At 38.8% G+C, this 25,673-nt stretch overlaps 1 protein-coding gene across 2 annotated transcripts; it reads right to left on the bottom strand.

Annotated features, from left to right (window-relative positions):
• Nucleotides 1-1,963: 1,963 nt before the first annotated feature.
• LOC149317025 (ribonuclease P protein subunit p40-like) lies at nucleotides 1,964-13,762 on the bottom strand. Of its 2 annotated transcripts, none has more exons than XM_089518805.1 (8): nucleotides 13,622-13,762; nucleotides 12,712-12,856; nucleotides 11,173-11,241; nucleotides 10,873-10,968; nucleotides 8,584-8,709; nucleotides 7,316-7,514; nucleotides 7,001-7,135; nucleotides 1,964-2,189 (listed from the first exon to the last, which is right to left on the bottom strand). In XM_089518805.1, coding segments are annotated over exons 1-8 (897 nt in total). In that variant the 5' UTR covers nucleotides 13,748-13,762; the 3' UTR covers nucleotides 1,964-2,188. The 2 variants fall into 2 exon arrangements, with proteins under 2 accessions (XP_089374931.1, XP_089374930.1); XM_089518804.1 differs by lacking the exon at nucleotides 1,964-2,189 and adding an exon at nucleotides 4,776-5,113.
• Between the last annotated feature and the right edge of the window lie 11,911 nt (nucleotides 13,763-25,673).

The following is a 25,673-nucleotide window of genomic DNA, read 5'->3' as shown; positions in this document are numbered from 1 at the left end:
AGTCTTACAAGTGTATGACATTCCAAGGCAAGGTGTACTATGTAGTTAAAAAGTAAAAAAAAAGGTAAAGGTAGTCCCCTTGACATGAATGTCTAGTCGTAACCGACTGTAGGGGCGGTGCTCATCTCCGTTACTAAGCCAAAGAGCCAGCATTGTCTGAAGACAACTCCAGTGGCCATGTGGCCAACATGACTGCACTGAATGCTGTTGCCTTCCCACTGAAGTGGTACCTACAGTATTTATCTACTTGCATTTGCATTCTTTCAAACTGCTAGGCTGGCAGAAGGTGGGACTACTGACAGAAGCTCACCCCATCATGCAGCACCTGGGCCTCAAACTGCCAACCTGCTGATCATCAGAATTGGTGTCTTAACCACTAAGCCACTGCAAGGTGTTAAATTAGTATTTCTGTATGAATATACGAATCCCATACATTTATTTCCCATGCCTACTGGTAACAGACACTAACTTACATTATCATGATGGCACACAAAGACAGCAACAGACTGGACTGTATGCAACACTGAAACTATTTAGGACTCCAGAACATATGAAAACCAAGAACATATGAACACCCCCCCCCCCCCAGATCCTTGGGAAATCAGCATCTATTTGCTGATCTAACGTGTACTTTTCACTCTGAGAGAAGTTCATTTTCTGAAGCAAAGGTATTCAAATAGTTTTCTGTACTCAGCTCCGTGAGGGTATATTGCAAGGTCATTTCAGAAATGAGAGCCATGTGGCAGCCTTTAATGGCATGGTGCCTGTACTAAATGGAGAACCAGCATTCAAGCATTCAGCTTTAGTCTTTGACCAAGACATTATCACTGTTGTGCAGTTGCTTCAAAATTGGAGGTGCCCAAAAGTGGCAAGAGATTATAGCGGTAACTGTAGGAGTCCAAATCACCTGAAGTGGATTTTCCTAGTGATCAGGCTTCAAAAATATGAAGGCATGAAAGAGAGTTTGGAGTTTAAACCAAGCAACTACATAAATGTGTACCCACTGTAACTCTCACTTTACTCTCTAGTCATAACACAGCTATATTGTCACCTATGATAAGCTAGTAGATTGCACTTTTGTCAGCATCAGCACTATACAGTGGGAACTCTTAATGGAAAGGTTCCAGTCTCCATAGAGTTAAAAAAAAAGTAGGATGAAAATTTGGGGTTCATCTGCTTTGGAGAAGTCCTTCTTGAAAGAAAAGTATTTGTTGCTACAATACACTCTCAGAGGTTCTTGATTTTTTTTTTTAATTTACTGAAATTAGATTTCATCCTTTGCCTTGTGTTAGTGAGTTTGTAGAAAAGGATCGATGGATGGAAAACTGGAAAAGAAACAGTGCTAGATTATGCCACTAAGGGAAAGAAAGAAGCATAATCCTTTGGCCAGGGCACCTTACAAACCATTCCAGAAAAGCTAATTACAACAGCAGGTGCCAGATTCAGAGCACAGTTGGCACTGTGTTCAGAGGATATAATTATAAATAAAGCACAGCATTTCAGACCATGATGAGGCTTTCAAGAGTGTGGTGGTATGTATCTAATTCATAATTTAAATCCTCTCAAATGCTTTTAGATCCACATGCCTTCAACAACCATCTTCCTTTAAGTGCTCAGTATCTTTTCAATTTAAGATGATTTAAAGGATCCCTCACAGGTCTGTTGTGTGTGCTATAAGGTTGTCTTCTAGCCATTTTACAAATACTGTAATCAGGTAGAACCTGCTAGTTAACCTACAATCAGTTAGTGAGCACCAGGTAATGTAAATCTCTATTTGCTTTTAATTTATGTATACGATTTGCTGGTTTCATTTACTATAATGCTGGCAATTCAAAGGAATTGATGGGTATATTTCAAGTGAGAAATGTACCTCTCTTCCACAAAACTCTAGCAGATAGTGACAGCATTTCATCCTTCAGCCCCACATATAAGAGGTGTTAAATACAACATTTTTAAAAGTCCAGTGGAATGATTTGAGGAAAAGTATTTGCTGGTATTCTTCTCAGGTTTGAAGTGTGCATGTTTCTCAAGAGAGGCAGCAAACAGCTGTACAGATTAAAATGGTTTATAAAGGATTTAAAAGATTCCATTTTAGCTCTGTTGTTTTCTGTGGCGCTCTGCCAGAAATATGTCCAACTCCACCTCTCTACGCCTTCTTCCTTCTCAAATATTTTTAATGCGGCTTATTTCTGTATCAGAAATTAGAAAGGTTAACATTTAAGTATCCACAAAGCTCAAGATCAATTAGATCCATCAAGTGTACAGAAACAAAGCATTTATCTATACAGAGATCAACAGCATCACACCTAGGCCAAGTTGTTAGTGCCAACATGGACTATGCTAGCATGCCAGGCAGCTGTGGCAAGTGCTAGTCTGAAAACATCACACATTTAGAATTGGCAACTATTTTAGGTTCACAAAATGACATGTCTGGATCCCAGATAAAACTTTGTTGTCATCTCTGTTGTCATGTTCCAGCTGGGCCATAGATGGAAATACTGTTATCAGAGATTATGTAGATAATCCTGCCGTAGAGGTTGGCGGATGCTGCAAAGATATGCAGAGACAATGGCCCCTATGCTCAGCCCATCAGAACCCCATGGACCCTAGTAATTTGAGAACTGGAGCTCTGCTCCTAGAAAGTCAATACTTGTTGGTCTAGGAAGGCAGAAAAAAACCATGCACCTTCTAGAAATAAATTGGTTAAGATGTGCCTGTGTCTATAATTGCCCAGAGCTAATGTGTAGCCTTGTTCTTTTTGCATCAAATAATTATATGTAAACAGTAAAGTGAAAGAGAAGTCTTTGCTGTAAAATGACTTTACAAAGAATGCTCCCCATTCTTCATTGAGTCTAAAGTCCATGCATACACACATATACATTAATTTGAGGGCTCCATATTACAGTAATTTGGAAACTTTGAAAACACACCTGACCAGTATTAGAATTAGTTCTTAAAAGCACTTCCTTTGTAAAACTTTGTAAGACTGTGTTTACAGAGTATATCACCTTTTTAAAAATGTGCTGATTTTTTAGAATTATAAATACTGATAGAGGAATACTAAGGGCATAATTAGGGGTATTATGTATTGCACACTGTACAATAAACAAAATCTTTTCAGGAATGCATATTTGCCTGCTTTAGAGCTGCTACTATATTCATGCCTAATTGAATAAAGGTATAATCCTTCCCCTGATTCTACCATCATTCTTAGAGCAAATTTATTAAATACATGGCATCATCCACAGCTGTGTTAACTTCCTTCCTGTCTGGCTTCAACTTGACTGGCAAGCAAGGATCAAGATCCTAGCATAGCAATTAAGGGAGAGACTTGTAGAGCAGTTCCAGCTGCATTGATCTTAGCAGGCCCAACTGATCAAGTCTTTGTTGCAGCTGAGCGACTTATTTTGTGTAGGTAGCTAAAGACCTTTCTTGCAAAGTGCAATATTCAAGGGAGGTACATATCCAACTGTTGAATCCAGTGTTACTCAGGATTCTTCTCAGTATGTATGCTTCTCAGTAAGCTGAAATGTGGCAGACTAGCTGGTCTGAATCTGTTTTTTTAATATTTCAAGGATAGTACTGAACCATGATTTGAAGCTGGTCAAAAATCCTGACTTATTTCCCACACAGTAGCTATTGTTTCCTGGTTTGCTTCCAATAATGTATCTTTACCAATTAACCTAGCAAAAGTTTGTCAGGTTATTTCACAGGTGGCTTTCAGCTACAAGGCCTCAGCATGTTGCCATATCTTTTGCCCAAAATTATTATTCTCCCAAAAGTGTAGTGATATGGCATTACTGCTGTGATACTAACTCCCCCCAACCTACTACAACGAGCGTTAGCTGTATGGGAAGAAGGAGGTCCATTAAGTGGCCAACTGGAGCACAGATTAGTCAGTATACTTAACTAAATAGATTATACAGGATTCTAGCCATAATCTGCTGGTTGAGTCCTAAATCCTATATAGTCGTACCTTCTCTAAGTACAATGACAACTAGATTCTTATGCAATGCTCACAAGCAGGACAGAAGATGAATAAGATGCACCTCCTTTCTGTTTTCCAGAAACATATTCAGAGGGATACTGCACTGGATACCAGAGGTAATATACTGTATAGCCTTATCCTCTATGAATTTGTAAAATCCCTTTTGAAGCCACCCATATCGGCAGATATAAGTACTTATTGTGTTAGTGAATTCCATAGTCTAATTATGCACTGTGTAACTAAAAAGAAGTACTTGTTGGTCTTAATTCAGCTTCTGAAGTTTATCTTGGGATTCAACATTATGAGACAGACTGTGTTTCTCTCTATTCAATTTCTCCACGCATAATTCATAAATCTTTGTTATGGCTCCTCTTATTCTCCTTTCTTCTAAGCTAAAAATCCCAAATGTTATAACTCATAGAGCTATTCTAGCCCATGATCATTTTTGTTGCCTTTTCTATACTCTTGACACTGAGTATCAGGCTTAATCTAATGCAGTGACAAGAACTATACACAATATTCCAAATATGATATTCCAAGTACTCACATCATGAATTTGTAGAAAGGCAGTATGATAGACAGTTCTTTTTTAAAATTCTATTTCTAATTATGCCCAGTGTGAAATGTGTCTTTTGCTTTTAAATACAGTACACACAAAACAAACTAACAAACAAAAAGAGCTGCATAGCAGGGCCATGGTTTCATGGAGCTGCCATCACTCTGAAAACACGTTCTTTTGCAGTCTTAGTTTATTACTCTACCATATAATTTTCAAAAATATAAAAAACCTTATGCACACAACTTTTAAGATCAGTTTTCAAACACCATTATATCAACATTTTTCTTAAGTTATATTTGGGTCAGACAGGTAGTAAATATCTCATAGCCTACTTAATATAACATCTTTTAATGGTTTCAATGTCAATTATTTAAGGACAATCATCATATGCTCCTACTGCCATTTGAATCCAGTAATCCAAGCTCCTAAAAATTACAAAGTTGTATAAATTCTCTCCCCCCTTTAGGAAGCTATGTTCACTTTCTCTCCAGGAAACAGGGCTGTCAGCAAAGCCATGCACAGTAAGAGTAACCCAGTGAGCCAGCTTTGGTTCTTGAAAATAACAACTGCAGAAAGACACAGAGAAGCATGGTTAGTGAATACTACGTAGCTTTGCAACAGATGTTAAAGTCAAGCAGCTTGATCCTATACATACTTACTGAAATATAAGCCTTACAGATATGCTAATATACAAAAGTCTTCATTCAAAAGCATGTACATAGTCACATTTAGAACCCACTGAAATCAATATGAAAACTTAAGCTAAGTGTGACTAACTCATTCATCTCAGTCACACAAAAACAGCTGCAATAATAAATGTGTTCTCTGGGTACAAAGACAGAAAGTGTCCCTTATGAATGCACAGAGATGGAGAATAACGAAGGTTGGGTCTGGATATTTGGTATTCATTTGCCATATAGGAAAAAGGACTTTCTTGTTAATAAACCAAAATCATAATTTTTGATTAACAGTAATAGATACAGAAACTACCCGGATTTATAAAGTTGCTTTATAAGTTATGAAGGGTTTTATACATTACTGTACAATGCTTAATTAACATGGTAGTCCTGTTTTGTTACTCAAATAAGGAATTAATTTTTAAAAAGAAGCAAAATACCATTTTAAAAAACTCATAAGGATATAGTAATATTCTCTTGCTCTAGCTAAACCTTTGTCACTTCTACTGACCACAGGACTATATGGGGTCTGAAGCACAGTAGCTCAGTTCAGAAAAAAATCAGTACAATAACTGCATCAGATACAGAGCATAGATGTCAAGAAAATAATCTGTAAGTAAAGTGTTCCAATTTAAGTTAAACATTTGGAATAAAAGTGCAGAACTTTAGCCAATCTAAACCACATTGACGTCAGTGGAAGAAGTACACAGTTAAATCTTTCTGATTTAAAATCAATTGGTCCTAAGAGAGTTTAACTTCTTTTGGTCTGTCCAGTTATTCACTGTATGGTAGTAATAATGTGAAATCAACTACTAAAGAGTTCTGGGCTAATAGTTTGCAGTATTATTATAAAAAAGACATAAATTCATTACTACACAAAAATTGTATCGAATATACAATAAAAAGAGAAACTGTATTCCAAACCCCCCAAATTACATCAAATCAAAATGTGAGGCTTGTACTAAGAGGACCCAAGGCACATCCTTCCTCAACAAGGGAGCTCACACATATTTGGATCTGGATATTATCTTTCAGCCTAACCTACCTCATCGATTCTAGTGAGGATAAAATGATGATCAGAGAAAAGGAAATGATGATCAGAAGGAAAAGAACAACAAATACTGCTTTGACATAGCTGAGATATAAAAGCAGGACATAAAAGGGAATAAATCAGTTCCACTCAGAATCCAAATGCCACCAGGCATTTAACCCTCGTGGCGCATTGGCTTAATGCCTGTACTGCAGCCACTCAGTCACAAACCACAAGGTTGTGAGTTCAATACCAACCAGGAGCTCAGGGTTGACTCAGCCTTACATCCTTCCGAGGTCGCTAAAATGAGTACCCAGCTCGTTGGGGCAATTAGCTTACAGTTGTAAACCACTTAGGAAATACTTAAGTGCACTGATAAGCAGTATAGAAATGTACTTGCTATTGCTTTTGCTGTGAGAACAAACAAGAAGTATACAATCCTTCTTCCTTCTAGAACCTCTCACATGCCGTAAAGACTTTAGAAACCTGTTCCAGAAGGCTGAGAAGCCCTTTGGAGTTTTCTCTTCAGTAGCAATGGTAGGAATGGGAAGGGCTGAAAATATTGAGACTATTGCCCATTGGTATGTCATATTTAGGCCACATATAAACAAATGTGCAATAGAACCCTATACATGTTTCCACAGAATGTTCAATAAGTTTATGCGCTGTGTTTAAGTATTATTGCAGCTTCAATCACCAAACATTGCTACAAAATGCTGAGTCAGCCTCTATGACAAATCACTTACCATATTTGTTCCAATAAGTGAATTATCTTCTCTGGAAGTATAAATCCAGTTATTGTACACAACAAAGCTTGATCAACCAGTGTGCTTGGCTGAGGACATGAATAGGTTGATAAGAAACTAGAGGATGTGTTTTCTCTGCAAAGAGATAACATTAGACACTCAGAATGATTATTAACATTTTACCATACAGCTTTAAAAATCACTGCACCAGGCAACAAGATTTCTCTCACATATGCACACACATAGACAGACAAATGGCACAACCAGTATAAAGCTAAGTGATGCTATATATTTAAGTATAAGATAGATACTTACAAACCAACATGAGTGAAAACGGCACCAAGCCACTGGAAAAAATCCTGCGCACTGCATGCTGCTTCTGGCTCTCCTTGCAGGCTATTATTCTCCAGTACTGGACACTGCACATTTCTTAATCTGCTGAATGTTATTTTTGGCTGATAGGCTTTCACTTCGTTTTTGGAGAAATATGACTTCAAACTTAATTCTTCTGAACCTTTAAAAAAAACTCATGTTTTTAAAAGGACCATCAAAAACAAGGTTTTGTTTCTAAGTACTTTAATTCTTTTATAATTGTATGTGAAATAGAAAGATAGATTTGATGAAAAACTGCACAACAATAAAATCTATTTGCAAATGGTTTATCGATGTCAGCAGAGGAAATTGTGTGGCTTTCCAGACATGATTGGGATTATGATTTCTGACAGTCCTGGCTGGCAGAGCCAGCAACATGGAATGCTAGGAGTTGCAGTCTAACAGCATTTGAAGAAACACACAATTCCCACCCCTGATCTATGCTCTCCCGAAAACCTATGAATTCCTACCCTATCCTCCTCCTGGTTCACCAAGCTGTGGCATTCCTTTTAAGAAACAAAAGCAGTGATATTTTCAGATATTTTTATTTAGAGCTAGAGGATGCTCTCAATGAGGTGCTTTTACAGAATGTATATGATCATTATTACAGGTTTAAACAGAATGAAATATAACTTTGATAGGGAACGTATTTACAAAATGTTCACTACATGAAAGAAAAAAATAAAGGGTGGGGGAATCCAAGAACCCATCTGAATAAGTGGAAATTAAGTGCAAAATGTATTTAAATGTACTCCATGTGTCATCCATCCTTTTCAAAAATAACGATATCAAAAAGATGACTTGTAGAATAAAAGACATGATAAAAGATTCCATTTGAATACTCTTACTAATTTTAAAAATAAATCTAAGCTTATTAATCTGTTGCATTCTCAAAACTAGTCAGTGTTTTTGGCTATATGTAACCCCACTTAAAAAATAGTGGTATATGCACTATCACACCAGCATTCCTCTTAACAAAGAATAATCCTACCCCCAAAGGAAGACATGCCTTTCCCAAATCAAGTTATGTCATATTTTTTAACAAACATATATAAAGCGACCACTCTTCACAGATGCTTTCTGGAGGGAGGTGTTAGCATAAACTTCCAGGTGATAAACACAATTAAAATACATGAAAACAGTATGTGAAACAGAATGATATCTGATTTCATGTCTTTTACAGTGCCTTTTCATGATCAGCTCACCATTACCTGTGTAGTGCCAAGCCAATAAGAAATCAAACTCTAGCGGCATTTTTTCTTTCAAGGCCCAGATCACTCTATTACGTTTCTTGCTATCAGGATCGAAGGCTGAATCAGTTAGGTCAACAGTAATAACTATTTAAGAGAAAAAGACAAATATTGATGGAAGCAAGTTACTTGGATAACTAAAATATGTTCTTTTTATTTAAAAAAACACTACAACTTTAATTATTGTTATACATGTGATCAAAAATATTAACATTGCATACAGCAGGAATATTATTTACAATATTTACAGACTGCTATCCACTGTTTGCAATTTACAAATCAAAAATACAAATCGAAAACATTCATAAAGTCCACAAAAAACCTAAACAAAACATTTTAAATTTCCTGGATAAAACCACAGTGAGAACTGCCTAATTTCTCCAAATCCCTGACCAAATCAAGATACTTTCACTGGACTACAAAAGAACATGTATAAAAGCCTTACTCAACTACTGAACCACCACTGCTCTTGGAAGATTATTGTTTTATCTCCCTGAAGGAAAGAATCTAGAACAATGCCTCACTAATAGAACCTACAGCTCTAGCATCATTACATGAGTATGAGGAATACATGATATTCCTTGAGATATTTGGGGCACAGGTTATTCATGGCATTAAAATTCTAAATCTGCACCACAGACTGACCTCTGAACAAGCTGGTAGAAGTTCATATAATAATTACTTGTCCCAGTAGGTGGGAACGACTAGCCTAGTACTCTGCATCAAAACAGATAACCAACCAGATGAACAGAGTGTGATGGGCACTGTAGCATGAAGGATGATGCATTTGTGATGTAATGTGGAGGCTGTACAGTAGTGTCTTATGTTAATATGGTAAAAAGAAACAGGAGCTTTATAGTAACAAGGAATAATATAGGGATCGCTGAGAGGTTGTGTGAATTTGCATGTAACAGAAGATTACCTAAGAAAATAGGAGGAAAGGAATGGTTAATATGGTATGACAAAGGAGAGTCAGACTACAAATTAGGTAGTTGAGAAGGACTGTTGTGTTAGTGAGAAAAGGAATATGTGGGAGAGTGAGAGTTTTGTGTTGACTGGGAGCAAGAGAAAACAATACTATAGAACCAAATTATAATCCAGAAGTGTATAATAATATATTATGTAAAAATGGTGAGTACTTTTATTCACTGCAACTGAATATTATGAGGAGACTCGTGTAACTTATTATATACTCGACTAAAAGTTGATTTTATGTATAAGTCGATGGCAGGTTTTGGGACCAAAATTGTGGATTTTGATATGACCTGTGGATAAGTCAAGGCTAAAATGTAGGGGACTATAACAAAGGATGTAAAGGACAAAGCAAAGGAAAATGATAACAAATAACGTACAAAATTCCAACAAACAGAACTGTTTGTGTTCACCCTAAAGGCTGGATGGATGAGAGAATGGGGGGGGGGGGGAGAGGCCAATGCTTCCAGGACAGATTATGCTCTTGCCTTTCACCAGAGAATGGTTCCTTTTTTAAATAAGAGGTCAGAACAGTACTTACATTGAGCCATGTATAAGTCGACTCAGGGTTTTTGGGTCAATCTTTTTGACCTAAATTTCTAGAATTATACATGAGTATATATACAGTATGTAATAAATAAAATATACTCTGATTTGCATCAACCTTGCCTAGTACTTGTTCACTTGTTGTGTGTCTTCAACTTGTTTCCAACTTATGGCAGCCCTAACCATAGGATTTTCTTGGCAAGATTTGTTCAGAGGGGGTTTTCTCTGAGAGTGAGAGAGTGTGACTTGCCCAAGTTCACCTAAGTGGGTTTCTATGCCTGAGCAGGGATTTGAACCCTGGTCTCCAGATATACTCCGACGCTCCAACCACTATACCATGATGGCTCTTCCTTTCTCAATGCCGATAAGAATATAGTATGCTTTTGTTCACATAAGGAGAAGATTATGGACTCGAGGAAAGGTCCTGGTAGCAACACACTACTGAAAGGAAACTTTGAAGGTGAAAGGAGTGGTGAAAAAAACCCTGCACTGACTCCCTAAAGGAGAAAAGGAAATAAAGTATAAGAGCAGTAATCACAACTTGAGGTCAAGGGCAGGCTGAATCAGGGAAACTTTTCATTTGCAGGAGGCTACACTATTTATTTCAAGCTGAACTCAACTCAAGTTCCAGATCTCAAAAGTTCAGGATAGGCTACACTGCATTTAAAAAACATATCAAGGAAGTAGGAAGAAAAGAACAGTGATTCATATGCCATTCATGTGAATACTCACTGTATCTCACTGGTTTTTTAGAAGAATAAAGAGAAGGACAGCCTTGTAGTCCAAGTTCTTCATATGTGTCCTTGTCCACTGATATAATTAGTTTGCCTATGGGGGAAAATATTTAAAATAACAGTATTTTCAGTGCAACATAATTATATGAACTGAACTCTTTCCGCCCCTCTCTGTCATGCTTGCCTTCCTGTCCTGCTGCTTTCAGGAACCATTGGCTAGTCCTGCTGAATTCAAGGACTGGTATTCTAGAATTGTAACATTTATAAAAGATTAAAGACTTTGAACAGAATTTCTTACCTGTTGGTAGCAGAGCAGCAGTATTGTCTTGGTCAATCCTTGTATTATATGTAAGAGCGTAACATGAACCTAAAACACAAAGTTGACATATCTTTCTTGAGGCAGAGGAAGTAAAACTACACTGGAACTATTTTCAAATGGGTTTCTTCACCCTGATTAAGTTGTCTGTTTATTAATGATTATATCCTATTAGAAACCTCTTCAAGGTGGCTATTATCAGGACAGTTTCTGACACTAGTTCACTTAAGTTTGATTTCCCTTAAGAGGATATGCCTCAGGTTTATTTCCTATAAAATTACTGTTGTAGGAAAACAATATACATAAGAATGCTATTGTTACTTCTCCAAACATCACAAGACAGACTACAGTGGGCCTTTGGTTATCTGCTTGGGTTTGGTTCTAGGACCCTGGATATACAGTGGTACCCCGGGATACGAATTGATCGCGTTACGAAATTTCCGGGGTACGAAAAAGTTAGATTGAAAAAAACTGTTCCGGGTTACGAAAGATTTTTCGGGTTACGAAATTCATTTCGGCGCGAAATTCAAATCCGAAGCGCGGCTAGCGGCTTTCCAGCGCTAACGGAAAGCCTTTTCGGGTTGCGAAATGTATCGGGTTACGAACGGCGCCGCGGAACGAATTAATTTCGTAACCCGAGGTAGCACTGTAGTCCCATTATATACAATGGCATAGTAAAATGGTGCCCCTTCCATAAAATGGCAAAATCAAGGCTTGCATTTTGAAATGTATGTTTTTAACAACATTTTCAAGCAGTGGATGCTTGAATACGTGGATAAAAAAAATCTGTGGATGTGGAGGGCTGACTGAAGTCACACAGTCTCACAATCTCCAACAGTCAGAAAACAATGGCTCAGTACAATTTAAAGCCAGTAAGCTTCTAGGCTTTATAAATGTTGGGTCCCAAGCATGTGGACTGATACAGTTGCTTAATTGCTGTACATTATTGTGTCTCTAATTAAATAAATCAGCAATCTTAGGCAGGCATTCAGGCAAATGCACTCCTTGAACTTCTTTGTGCATAATTTACATTATATGAAAAAGGATGTTTACTTTTTTTTAAATGTAAAAGAAAACCCACACATAATAGTTGTTTGTAATTAAGCTGCAAAATGTAATTGTGGGTAGGGATGGACTAAAACTTCCCAGTTTTCAACTTTGAAGGAAGAAATCCCTTTCCAGTTTCTGAAGCATTGTTCTTGAATACTCTTTTTACACTGCAGGTCTTCAGCTCCACTGAATATGACTCCAGAAAATCAACTGGGGTTTTCCCATAAATTGTGAAGGTAATGTCTCCAAGCATTAAATGTGATCTCAGATCACAGTGTTTCTGTGTTTTAGGACAAATACACTGTAGAGTAAAAAATGTTGGAGCTGTGGCCATGTTTTTGCTAGAAAGAAAACAAGGTGGAGAACTATAGATCTCTCCTATACACTGCTGTATTTGTCTTCCAAATCTTTCAGCATTTTTCCTTACGATAAATTACTTACAGTCATGAACACATTTCATTTCTCTCTTACCTTTCTTCACAAAGGTATCAATAAACTCCTCTGTTACTAGCTCATGAAGTGGCAATTTCTTCACCAGGTAGTATTCCCCAACATCTCCAACGGCGTTTTTTAGTACTTCTGGAAGTACTCCACATTCAGGGATCAACAAGGACACCTATTCAGAGAACATTGGGGTTAGTATAAGGTATTCTGCTCATCGATAAAACTGACTGTAAAAAACCTTTTTAAGACGCTCCTCTGAGAACATCCAGCTTTAAAAAATGCAAAATGTTTAAAATGAAATATCACATAGAATATTAGTGGATACCACAGACGAAAGCATCCTCTCTCCCAGACTCAAAGGGGTTCCATAATGGGTCTTCTGCCCTTATATGGACCTATATGGACCAGTCCACACAGCCTTCCCGCCTCCTATTTTTATTACCCCCTCTGCCCCATATCATCCTTAACGCCTGTTGCCTGAGGAGCTTCAAAAGCTCGCATCAGGTATTTTGTGCATTTTGTGTTAGCCCCATAAAGGCATTTTGGGTGTTACTGTGCATTCTGGATGTCATTGTACTTGTTATCACACAGTCCCTCAGAGGATGGCCATGGCAACCCCTCTCTGAAGGAACTTGCCAAGAAAACCCCATGGCAGGGTCGCCACACAACAACAACAACAACAACAACAACAACAACAGGGTTATCCCCAAACAAAAGTGTGAAGGGTGAAACAGTGGTCCAAAAAACACTTCAGGAATAAAAATCCACTTTGGGGACCACTTTAACTGCCCTGGCTCAGTGCTAGGGAATTCTGTGGGATATAAGTGTAGTTTTGTGTGAGGCATGTAGCCTTCTCTGCCACAATAAACTACAATTCCCAACATTCCCTAGGACTGAGTCAGGATGCCCCGCCCCCTCCCAGCCGCCTCGCGCTCACCTGGCAGTTGAAGGCGTGGCCTCGCACGTGCGCCGCGTGGCGGGAGCGCTCGTGCGTCACGTGGCTCCTCTCGCACACCAGCAGGTGGCGGGGAGACTCGCGGAGCCACCTCAGCGGCACGAACATGCTCTCTCTTCTTTTTTCCCCACGAGCGCGCGCCGGCCGCTGAGAGAGGAAGCACGAGCCGGCCAATGAGGGGAAGGAGGAGGCGGGACCTGGACGTCACTCATTCGCAAGCAGTGGGTGGGAGGGAAGGAAGCGAGCGGGGAGGGGCCAAGTGTACGCACGCGCGGTAGCTGCTGCTGGGGAAGCGCTTCCGCCAGTACCTCTGGCTGCCCTCACTTAAAGGGACTGGGAGGAGTGTAGTGTGTTGAACTGCTGTGGGATTCTGGGATTTGTAGTTTTGTGAGCCACATCCTCATAGGGGATGTGAGAGTAGGGTAAACCAGGCATTTTGAGCATGGCTAAGAAGCAGGGATTGGCATTTGTATGAGTGTTTCTTAGCTTTCCTGTGGTCAAGTCCTACATTTTTTCCCTTGGATGTCCTGCATTTTGCAGTGCCTTGTCCTCCTTGGCTGTTTCAGGACATCTCTGTGAGAGCTAAGCAGTGGATAGGAGGAAAACCCAGCCATTTGAGATGCAGTGCTGGAGAAGAGTGCTGAGGGTCCCATAGACAGACAAAAACACAAACAAATGGGTCCTCGAACAGATCAAACCACCACTCGCCCTGGAAACCAAGGTCCAAAACACGCTGCAGAAATAACCCAGTTTGAGACCGCTTTAACTGCCCTGGCTGAGCGCTAGGGAATCCTGGGAAATGTAGCTTATTTGTGGCACCAGAGCTCTCTCTCTCTCTCTCTGATGGCGAAAGCTAAATGTCTCACAAAACTACAGTTCCCAGGATTCCCAAGCTTTGTGCCAAGGCAGTTAAAACGGTCTCAAACTGGATTATTTCTGCAGTGTGTTCTGGGCCCAAGATGACAAAACTGAGGCTGTCGTACTTTGGCCACATCATGAGAAGGCATGAATCAGTGAAAAAGGCATTGTTGTTGTTGTTATTATTATTAACACCTCGCCTTCCTCCCAGTACAGGGACTCAAGGCGGCTTACAACAATGCTAGGAAAGGTGGAGGCATATAGAAAGAGAGGAGGACCGAATGCTGGATGGATGGACTCTATAAAGGAGGCCACGGGTATGAATTTATAGGGCCTAAGTAGAGAAGTGGAAGACGGGGGTCCTGGAGATGTCTCATTCACAGGGTCGCCATGAGTCAGTGTTGATTTGAGGGCAGTTAACAACAACGAGAAGAAACCAGAGAGCGGCTTTGCCACAACAAGCTACAGATCCCAGGATTCCATAGTATTGAGCCACGGCAATTAAAGCGGCGTCAAAGTCCATTAATTCTGCCATGTGGCAGCAGTCAATACTGCCACAGGATGTTACCATGCCAATTAAACTAGAAAATAGTACTACAATGTTGTGATGCGGAGTAGGTTATAAAGGCTTGCAATGAAAAAAACTTTTAATTTGTATTCAGACAAAGTGTTTTCAAAGTCTGTTAAAAGATTTTAACCCTCTTTCTTACTCTTTGCAGGATCATTTCATTCACTCATATATTCCGACATGGAAACGTTAAAGCGAGTTGTGAAGAAACTGTACATGATGGAGCAAATCTAAGGTCATTTTTTAAAAATTTAGAAAGTCAAATTCTTATAAAATTAGCATAACAATAACAACGACATTTATTTATAACACCCTTTTTACCAAAGGGTGGAACATCTGACACATATAATCAGTAGACGATAAACTATAACACTGTAATATAGTATATTTTTTAAAAAATAAACTTTAAAAAAAGGTTTTGTGACCCTCAATTTTGTAGGCTTTTGTTATCCACTCCATTGGAGGTACCTGTGGGCCAAAAATGAAGGCTGTGGATGACCAGAAAGAAGGATTTCTGGCTAATGCTGTGGGCAGAACATATTTTATGAAGGTGGAAGGTATCATCCATTTGGGAGACTGCTTGGAAACCAAAGCTGCCTTTAGTATAAGTTATTGTTGCTAACTTCCACCACGTTGGCCTTGATTTATGGTCACCCAATGAATAACAGACCTCCAAGATCTCCTGTCATTAACAGCCCTACTCAGATCTTCCTTGACTGAATCAATCAGTCTTCCTCTTTCCTACTGCCTTCCACTTTACTGAGCATTTTGGTCTTTTCTAATGAGTCTTGTCATCACGATATGTCCAACGTACGACAGGCTCAGGTTGATCATTTTGGCTTCTAGGGAGTTTATCAAACAGGACAGATCCCATGCAGAAACTTGATTTAAAGTGAAAAAAATCCCGCAAAAGCGGGTTGTTTTTCACATGAAGTTCAAGGTTAACCCGAACAGACATTGGAAATGACCCGCAAAAGCGGGTAGTTTTTCAGACGACATTTACTTCGATAAGAAATAACGTGACATTAATCCAAATGCAAATCCTGTTTTTGCACGGTATTTAACCAATTTGCCTCCACTTTGCCTCCGTGTGATAAAGTCCTAGGGAAAAGTGAAGCTTGATTTGTTCCAGGGCCCATTTATTTGTATTTTTGGTAGTCAAATGTATTCACAGAACTCTTCCTTGAGAACCACATTTCAGATGGGTTGAATAATTAGTCCTGTACCATTCCCAAAGTGTTGATCTAAACTAGTGGCAGTCTTTGTTTTTCAGGAGTACTACCACAAAATATATCACCCTTCCAAATTTAGTTTGAATAGTCACCAGTATTCTTTATTATTGCCATTAATGTGCTTTCAAATAGTTTCTGACATATAGACTGTGTATGTGCTGTCAACTTATGCCAACCTTATCAATTTCATGGGAGTTTCTTAGCCAAGAAATACTCAGGTAGTTTTGCCAGTTCCTTCCTCTAAAATATAGCCTGCAGCACCTGGCATTCATTTGCGGTCTCCCATCCCAGTACTAACCAGGGCTGATCATGCTTAGCCTCCAAGATCAGAAAGGAGCTAGCGCCTTTAGGGTTATGGTAGCGAACCTATGGTACATGTGCCCTCTCAGGCACGCAAAGCCATTTCTGAGGGCAAGCAGAACGTGAGAAGAGGAGGAACAGAGACAGCTAAAGGTTTGGGAGGGCAGGGAAGAGGACCTGTTCCCTCCACCCTCCCATGTCTTTAGTTGTCTTTGGGGAAGTCCTGCCCCCAGAAGGCAGAAGTCCTGGCAAAAGTTATTGAGGAAGAACACACAAACCAGGAGAAGTTACAGCAGTTTGCTCTTGTCTGAATGCACCAAGAAGGGCCAAATTCTGGCTCCTCTTCACATCTTCCACCTGCTAAAATAACAGTGCAAGCTATTTTTGCACTTTGAACACACTTCACCATAAGTAAGCAAGAGACAAAGAAGAAAATGAGATGAAGAAAGATAAACTGGGTAATTTAAAAACCAGTTGAAATAATAGGATGACAGAAGATTAAGTGGGTCTGTTCCTGCCAAACAGGGACAGGTGGACAGTATGTACACAGAATCGAAGGATTCTTAGCCCAAGAACTGGTTTTGACTACCAGAACTCTCATTTTGTTGCTGCTTATTATTCAACATTTCAGAAAACCTTGCCAGTCTGCTGCAACCATCCAGATCTACCTTCTGCTGATCTCTGCTGACAGCATGTTTCTGATTCTAAATACCATGTCAGAAAATAGTAGTCATCTGACAACATGGAGCTGTTCACTTCTTTTCTTAGCATGCTAAGGATTTGTTACTTTGAAAAGAAAGCCAATGCAATTAAGATCTAGTACCTGGGTTTGCTCTCTTCCCATCCCTTTTCATTTTATTTCATGACTTTTAAACTGTGAGCCTGGGAACACAGATCATGTAATTACTGATCTTTGTAAAAGCCCTGGGAGCCTTTTACAGATGAAGAGCTGGTAAAAATGCTTCAGATAAATAAAACAAGGTGAAGGGACTAAGTGGTTGCATTTGGTGTTGAGTGCTGAAAATGCACGCATTATATTCATTGAATAGCCTCCAGTATGTAACTCTTTAAGCTTAACTTGTTTTGTAAAGATGGTGTGAATGAAAAACAAGTTGGTGCCATCATGATTATACAGAAGACCAAGAAGGATAAAAATATAACAAATCAATCAGTTGCCTTCCATGGTTTACACGACACTTTTTTTCTGAAGTGACATCTCTAATCAATGTTCCTTTTATACTCAGCTAATTGCTTGCTTGGGAGAACAAGGCGTTCCAGGCAACTGACTCTCCTGAATACCTCATGTTTGTGAATACCTGTTGAGGCAGGAATTTCCTAGTAACCGTTATGCATATTTTCACATATGTCAACCAAAGCATTTTCTTCCCCCTCATGGAACAGTCCAACAAAGGCTAGGGTAAGACTAGACAACCCCTAATTATTATCATTTCATCAGTTTCACATACACTACGTACAAAATGCATTGAATTTTACCTTTCACTCTTACAGCAATCTTGTGAAGAAGACAGTGTTGTCTGTTTTGAATACTTGCTTTAAGAGCATTCATTTAGGATTTAAGATAATAGGCTGTTTATTTATTCACATACAAATTGCCCTCCATCCACAGATTTTTTTATTCATATTCAAGCCACTGATGGTTGAATCCATGGAAAGACTCTGTGGATGGAGGGCCATTTGTCTGTGAATAAATAAATAAGCATATTCCCAAAAGGAAACCTTGCTTTTGCCACTTTATAATAAGGGATACTATTTTACAGTGCCATTATATTTAATGGGACTTAAGCATCCACGGATTTTGGTGTCCGTGGAGGGTCCTGGAACCAAAGTTCAGCACATACCAAGGTCCCACTCTATTTTTATCCAACCCTCTTATGAGCTTTCAGAGCAACAAACAGATAAAGCAATATAAATGATGCAGACAATTCCAAATCAAAACCAATGCATAATGTAAACAAGATAAAAATACATTAGCCAAGTCACTGCATGAATTGGGACTTGATCACACAAGCCTTTAAATCTCCTGTTAAATTTGGAGAATAGCACCTTTGGCAATACTCAATGCATAACGTCATAACCATTCTGTCACTTCTTTGCTCTTAAAGCACCCCTTTTCACTGGTGGGAAACACCCATCAATAAGGTCCCAAATGTGCTGCTCAAGTCCAGTAATTTCCTGCATGGCTGTTCAGATATTGGGTAGTCAAATGGGTAAGTGTCCACTCCTCCCTCCCTCTCCCCTTCCCTGTTCCAGAACAGGCTTTTTTGCATATCCCCCAGCCTGCCCAAGAAGGAATGGCTGTTTACTCACGAGGAGACAGTTATTCTTTCTTTGGCATGAAGGAGGAGGAAGAAGCAGAGAGGGCAGGGTTAAGGGAGAATGTGGAAGAGATCCAGTGGGGACCCTCAATGGTGCAAAAAAACCCATCGCATTATTCAGGAAAAGTGTATGTTTGGGGGGATTTTTAAATAATGTGATTGTGGCAAGACGGAAGTGGGACCGAGGCTCATGTGATAAAGTCCCAAGTCTATGAAGCATTATGCTTATAATTTATTTTGCTCAGTTAGTACAAAGGCGCTCCAAGATTGCTTTGCATAGGAAATACTTTATATACTCATGTATAAGTCTATAAGTTTAGGTCAAAATGTTGACCCAAAAAAGCTGAGTTGATTTATCCACGGGTCAATGTAAGTACTATACTTTCGCTCTTATTTTAAAAAGAACCATTCCCTGGTATGAGTATAATCTGCCCTGGAAGCTCTATCCTCCCTCTCCATCTGACCTTCCTCTCTCATCCATCTAGCCTTTATCTTGCCTTTTTGTTACCCAATAGACATTCACAACTTAAACTCGTTTGCACAATGGTGTACCCAGTTAGAATTGACCAGCTCTTATATAATTCAAATGCGGAGTCATTAAGAAGATAGGTCCAGCCACTTAATAATTCTCTGATTTGCTGGCTAGACTACTGATGTTAGAAAAGGAAGTTATCACATTATTGGAGAAACAACTTACAGTATCTATTGAGGAGCCAGTTTCTACTGAACTCGGTTCCCATTAAAGTTTGCTTGTTCTCCATTGTGTTTCTAATATAGCATCTTATCAGAAGTTGAGACACTGTCTCTCAAACCATCCTTCCTTCAACCAGTTCTGAATGCTCTCCATAACCCAACCACCACCAAGTTGGTAACATGCAAACTGCTTACATTAGATTTACTTCAGTGATTTTATTTGGAATTATTTGTATTTATGTGGATGTTTCCTCCCTCCCAATAAACTCTTTTTTATATTTGGGTTTCTGAGCTTTGGGTATTAAAATCCTTTCTTTTATTCCACTTTTTCCTCCTTGGAGATGGACTGAAAGGAAGAACCCTTGGCAAAAGGGAGATTAGAACTCCCAAAGTAGCCAGACACACTAGATTTGTGGGGAAGTTCAGCCTGACTGGCAAAAGCTTAATTCTTGTGGTGTGGGAAATCCATACAAAGAATGACTTCACCAGATGGGACCATGTCTATGTTGTAACATGTTGATTCTAAATATTTGTTTCAGATCTGTTTTAGTAACAGTATTTTACAGGTCACAAGCAAAAATAAAATGAAATTATAACACAAACAAAGCACAAGTTAGTACCCTTAAAGAGGACTTCATAATCACCACTCAGTATCATGTGATGTCTTAAGACATTCCATCATACTCTTCTCTGTATTACTCCATTCTGAGTATGTTTTAAGTAATGCCATGTTGGCCATTGCTATGCCCACCTAGATGAAAAGAATTCTAGTATGCAGGGGTTGCATTCTCATAGATACTTGATATAGAAGCTTCAAAGAATACACACATAGAAACAGCCTATCATACAGAAAGCTTTAGTATTGGGCCTTATCTGAAGGACAGAATTTTTGCTAGATAAGAAAGATGACTCAAAAGATAGTGATTTGCACCAAGCCATGCATAATATTAACCACTTTCTAACCAAGAGCTAAACTAGACATGCAATTTGTCATACAGCTCATCCTATAAAAATAGATTGCACAAGGGAATCTTAGCTGGATGGGTAAGCCATTCTATAGCCTTTTGGCTGAAGTTCCGGATATAAATAAATGATGATGATGATGATGATGATGATGATTCTACTAAATTCTTCACCAGAAATCCTGGCACTTCACCAGAATTCCTGCCACTTTCAATAGGAAGAAATTGATGCCAATAGAAAATTTCCTCCAATTGAGACAACAGTGGCAAAATGAATGCATTCAGATCAAGATCATGGACAGTGCAAAGAGTTAAATCTACCTTCCTTAACATCATGATCTCCAGCTTGTGGCATCCCCCTTCAACAGCTATTTAATCAAAAATCAAGCATGTCAGCGTAAACTACCAGATATTTGCCCTAGTTTTTAAATGAAGCTAGTGCTTCAGCCTCCCATTTGAAAATTACTTGCTTCCTATTTGAAAATGACTAGGGTTACCCAGCAACACATAAGCAGTAAGGCAACCAACCCATCTCTTTAAATGCTGGGGTTGTAGCACTACACACAGACACCCCATTTGAAAATTACGTTTATAATCTATTTAAACCCAAATAAACATAGATGTTTCATGATGAAACATGACATCTTGGCATTTTATGTGAGCGATCCCTATCCATAATTTTTTTTAAAAAAATACACTTTTAATTTTAAGGTTTAAAAAGCTTACAACTGCTGGAAAACTCCTTTATTTTTCTGGTTAAGTTTACAAAACATGGCCTAAGAATATACAGCTGACAATTCAGTTTTTTAAATGGTAGAAGAATATATTATCAAGTAGCCTGTCCAAGGTGTTTTAAGGTAATAGTCTGCAAAAAAATAAAGCAAGATGGAATGTATTAAATTATTTCCTGTAACAGGTCACAAAATAATTGTTTTTAAAAATACTATTTTAAAAGAACACCATTCACAATGTAAAGAAATACATCTTGGGGGAGGTAGTTCCTTCCTCTATAATACAAAATTGTGCCCAAGGCTGAAAAATACATATAGAGTCACTTTTTTGCTGACTGAAGAATAAAAAGTATATTAGATTGCAATATGGAGCAGAAAATTGAATTAAAGGTTAATGTAATTTTAATGTTCATGCAGCCAGCCTAATTTGTTGCAGTGAAGGGCATAATTAAAAGCTAATTAAGTACAATGAATCCTTACACTTTTAATGCCATGTTTATTCCACTCTACCATTTTGAAAAGCCATCAGAGATCCGTACTTGCCATTTTAAAAAAGCAATATTTTGTTAAAATAAAATCTATTTATTACATTTAACCATAAGCTGGTACTGTGTTGGGGCATTTCACCTGCAACTCCTGATTACACCATGGTGTGATTTTTACATATTTGTGTAAAGAGGTGCACAATATCTCCTTTTCACTCAAGGCCACTGAAAGGAGAGTTGAAACTTGGATAGAGGACAGTTAAGGGTTAAGTGGAGAATAATTGCTGGTCCAGCAGAGGGAGGTCCACAGAAAAACTAGAAAGGAAGCCAGGGGGATGTCAATAAAAAGGAAATGTTTGGGGGGGGGGGGGGAGAATCAAAAATTCAAGACAACAGCCAAGGGAACATTAAGAAAGTGTATCCTGAAGATCAGAGCAGCATCCAAGGGCGCACATAGAAAAAGTAAACAGAAAAATGCTGGAGACTTGGATAGAGATTTGGGTACACCCATAAAAGGTTTTAAAAGATGGCTCAGGCTAGGGGTTTTTATACCTCTTTCCTGTCCTCAAGGCAGTGTTTGTATACCCAAAAAGGCATAGGAAAAGCTTTAATGTTTTTTTCCCTGGAAAATCACATATTGATTTTTAGCACCACGTTGTCAATGCACTGATGTGATCTGAAACAAACCTTTGCTGATCAAATAGGCAGGAAAGATTTAGGCCTGTTACAGACTGCCAAAATAAAGCTGCTTCGGGTCTCTTTGGAGGTATGCTATTTAAATGATGCCTGGGTCCTAAGAGTCCGGAGGTCGCACCAAAGCCACACTCCATTCCTAAGCACCGGAGTGCAGCTTTTGGTGCAGCTTCCAGATTCTTAGGACCCATGCATCATTTAAACAGCATACCTCCAAAGAGACCCGAAGCAGCTTTATTTTGGCAGTCTGTAACAGGCCTTAGGAACTTCAAAGAGGGAAAACAAGGTTTTAGTCTCTGCCAGTTTGACAGATCTGTTCCTCTGTTGTCTTCGTTTCTTTCCTAATGCAAAATAAGCAGGTAGGAGGAATGTGTTATGTTTAGCATAAAGCCATGGTGATTGTCCTTTTGGTCTATCTAGGGATGGCATGTCCTAGATCAGTGACCCCAACACTGGTGTCTTTTAACTTCTTTGGGTTATTGTGATCCCCCAAAAGGCATATTGGGTCGACTTCCAGTCCTGCCCCACACTAGATATTAAATATCAACACCATGTTCAGCTAGAGGGGTGTTAGGGTATGCCAACAAAATGGCAACTAGAATGGCCTCCCCAGAACATTGTCACTTCCTCAGGATCTCAAATATACGTATATTGAAGGGAGGAAGTATATGATGCTGGTAATCTACACTCCCTGAACCATCCTTTCCACAAGAAATGATGGTGTCTACATCAATATAACTTCAAACACTTATGATTTATACTTTTTTCTTTCCCTTGGCTTTTCTTTAGAGAAAAAGCAATTGGGGAGATCAGCAGTGGAACTGTGGATGGGAAGGACTGCTTAACTTGAGGTACTGAAAACATTAAGAAGCCTTGCCCTCCACCAAACATAGTTCCTCATATTGGTGCTCCTGTAGCTACATTTTTAATTGAATGTTTTATTTCAGATTATACACGTCAACAATAATGTGAGAAAGATTGCTCCAATAAGTACTTATAATAAATATTAAACAAGAATAGCAGCTTTAACAATTTATCCCATAATCTAAATCTATGTCATATTAACAAATGCCATACACATATCATAAAATCAGCTTGCAATATCATTCCACAGCTCTGCTAATAGAAGGAAAAGTCACTTAAGCAAAAAAAGAGAAATGTTTAATAGAAAGGCTCTCTGTTATTGTGAAACTGTATTTATCTGCTGCGTTTGCGTAAATTTTTTCATTGAGGAGAACTTGCTTAACCTGCTTTTCCATTGCAGTCTAGAAAGGAACGATATTCCTTAATTTTCATTGCAGGCTGCCAAACAGAAAAAAAGAGTAGGTCTTTCTATAATAATGCCTCTCCATGCCACTCAAGGACAAAAAATGAGAGATACTTCTCATTTTTGAAAACCTCCTCCCAGAATAAACAGACCACATCACAATCCCTGTAGTTGTGGATATATGTACCAATGTGATCACAAATCTTTGCCCATAGCATATGGCTTAATTTCATTGGGGTTAGGTACAATTAGAGAATAAATTTAGATAATACTGCCCTAGCTGAGGTGGATGCCATAGGAGCAGACTCCAAGGTGCCTTCCACACCTTATGTTCTGTCGAATCCAAAATCCTTTCCTTAGGTAAGGCTGATTCCATCAATGCTACCAAATACCTCATCAACTATTAAACTGGAAATTCTACTACACAAACCCTGTGTGTTCTTTTCAAACTGCATTATTAGTGGCCTGTTACAGACAGCCAAAATAAAGCTGCTTCGAGTCACTTTGGAGGTATGGTATTTCAATGATGCATGAGTCCTAAGAGTCTGGAAACTTCACCAAAGCTGCACTCCAGTCCTTAGGACTGGAGCGTGGCTTTGGTGCGGCCTTTGGACTCTTAGGACGCATGTATCATTGAAATACCATACCTCCAAAGTGACTCGAAGCAGCTTTATTTTGGCTGTCTGTAACAGGCCACTGAGTCACAACAAGAGAGGCTATTGCTATTTTCGCTTTCATAATGGAGTTTGAAATAAAGTCAATAATTTGGTGGATTTGCATACAATTAGATAAAATTATCTAACAGCCCCATGTTTGGGGTCAAGTCCATAGAGAAATTGCTATGCCTACACAAAACAACTCTTACCCAGTCTTTACATGAACAAACTTTGTTGTGTCATAAAATATTGATGAGATGGAAAAGGCATCAAGAGTGGAGGGATCAGATTTTTGTATTACATGGTCCATACTTTGAATGTGGTTCTCATCAAAGGAATGCCCAAACATTTGCATGAAAAGAATAATTGGGAGGAAAGGCCATAATCTGATGCCCTCTAGTTTGTTTTCTTGAATTGCTAAATGGCAAACAAGCATTAGCCTTTATGTATAATACAAACTGGTTATCTTAACTGAAAAGCCTGACATTTGAAATCTTCCTCTTAGTCCTAGCCTCCTTCTAGCCCTTCAGAACAAATTGATGGTTGCAGACCTCAAACATATGTTGTTGTTGTTGTTGTTGTTACTACAACATACTGCTTATACTGCTTATACAGTTCAATGAAAAAAGGTAACATGGAAGAACAGCTATTTTGCTTACAGTGATATGGCTCAACCAGGATCACTGGAGGCCTGTCAGTTTTCTCATCAGTTGACATTTTGGGCACAGAGGGGTGTGTGTTTTAAACAAATTATATTTTTTCAATTGATCATGAGTCCCCACTTTTAGGCATTTTATAGCCATGAAGTCAACAAGAATCCCTATTTTCCTATATACTTCATCCGCGACTTCAGCACTCACATTTAAACCAGTGGTGTTTAGATGTTCTCCTGTTGATGCTGAGGTTGGAGTCTGAACCAAACTCTCCCATCAGCTGCAGAATTTATGGGATTCCTCTAACTCAGAGGTGAGTAGTGTAATGTCATCTGAAAAAAAGATTGATGGCATGAAGACTGTCATATATTTAAACCTCTTTGAATATAAAATGACCTTGATTGCATACACAGTGGGCTCACTGTGGTGAAGTAAAGCAGGAGCAATGCTAAGGACAACTCTGCTTTATAATAAATAAAATTTTTATTTATACCCTGCCCTTCCAAACGATCAGGGCGGCTTACAAGAGCACCAAGGTGCAAACATCATACAAGGTTAAAAACAGCCAAAACCATAAACATAATAACAATCCTTAAAAAC

Source organism: Sceloporus occidentalis, unplaced genomic scaffold, assembly GCF_023333645.1.
Source record: "Sceloporus occidentalis isolate IW3139 unplaced genomic scaffold, rSceOcc1.0.p SCAF_3, whole genome shotgun sequence".
Classification (NCBI taxonomy): domain Eukaryota; kingdom Metazoa; phylum Chordata; class Lepidosauria; order Squamata; family Phrynosomatidae; genus Sceloporus; species Sceloporus occidentalis.
This window is presented reverse-complemented; position numbering and strand designations above follow the sequence as displayed.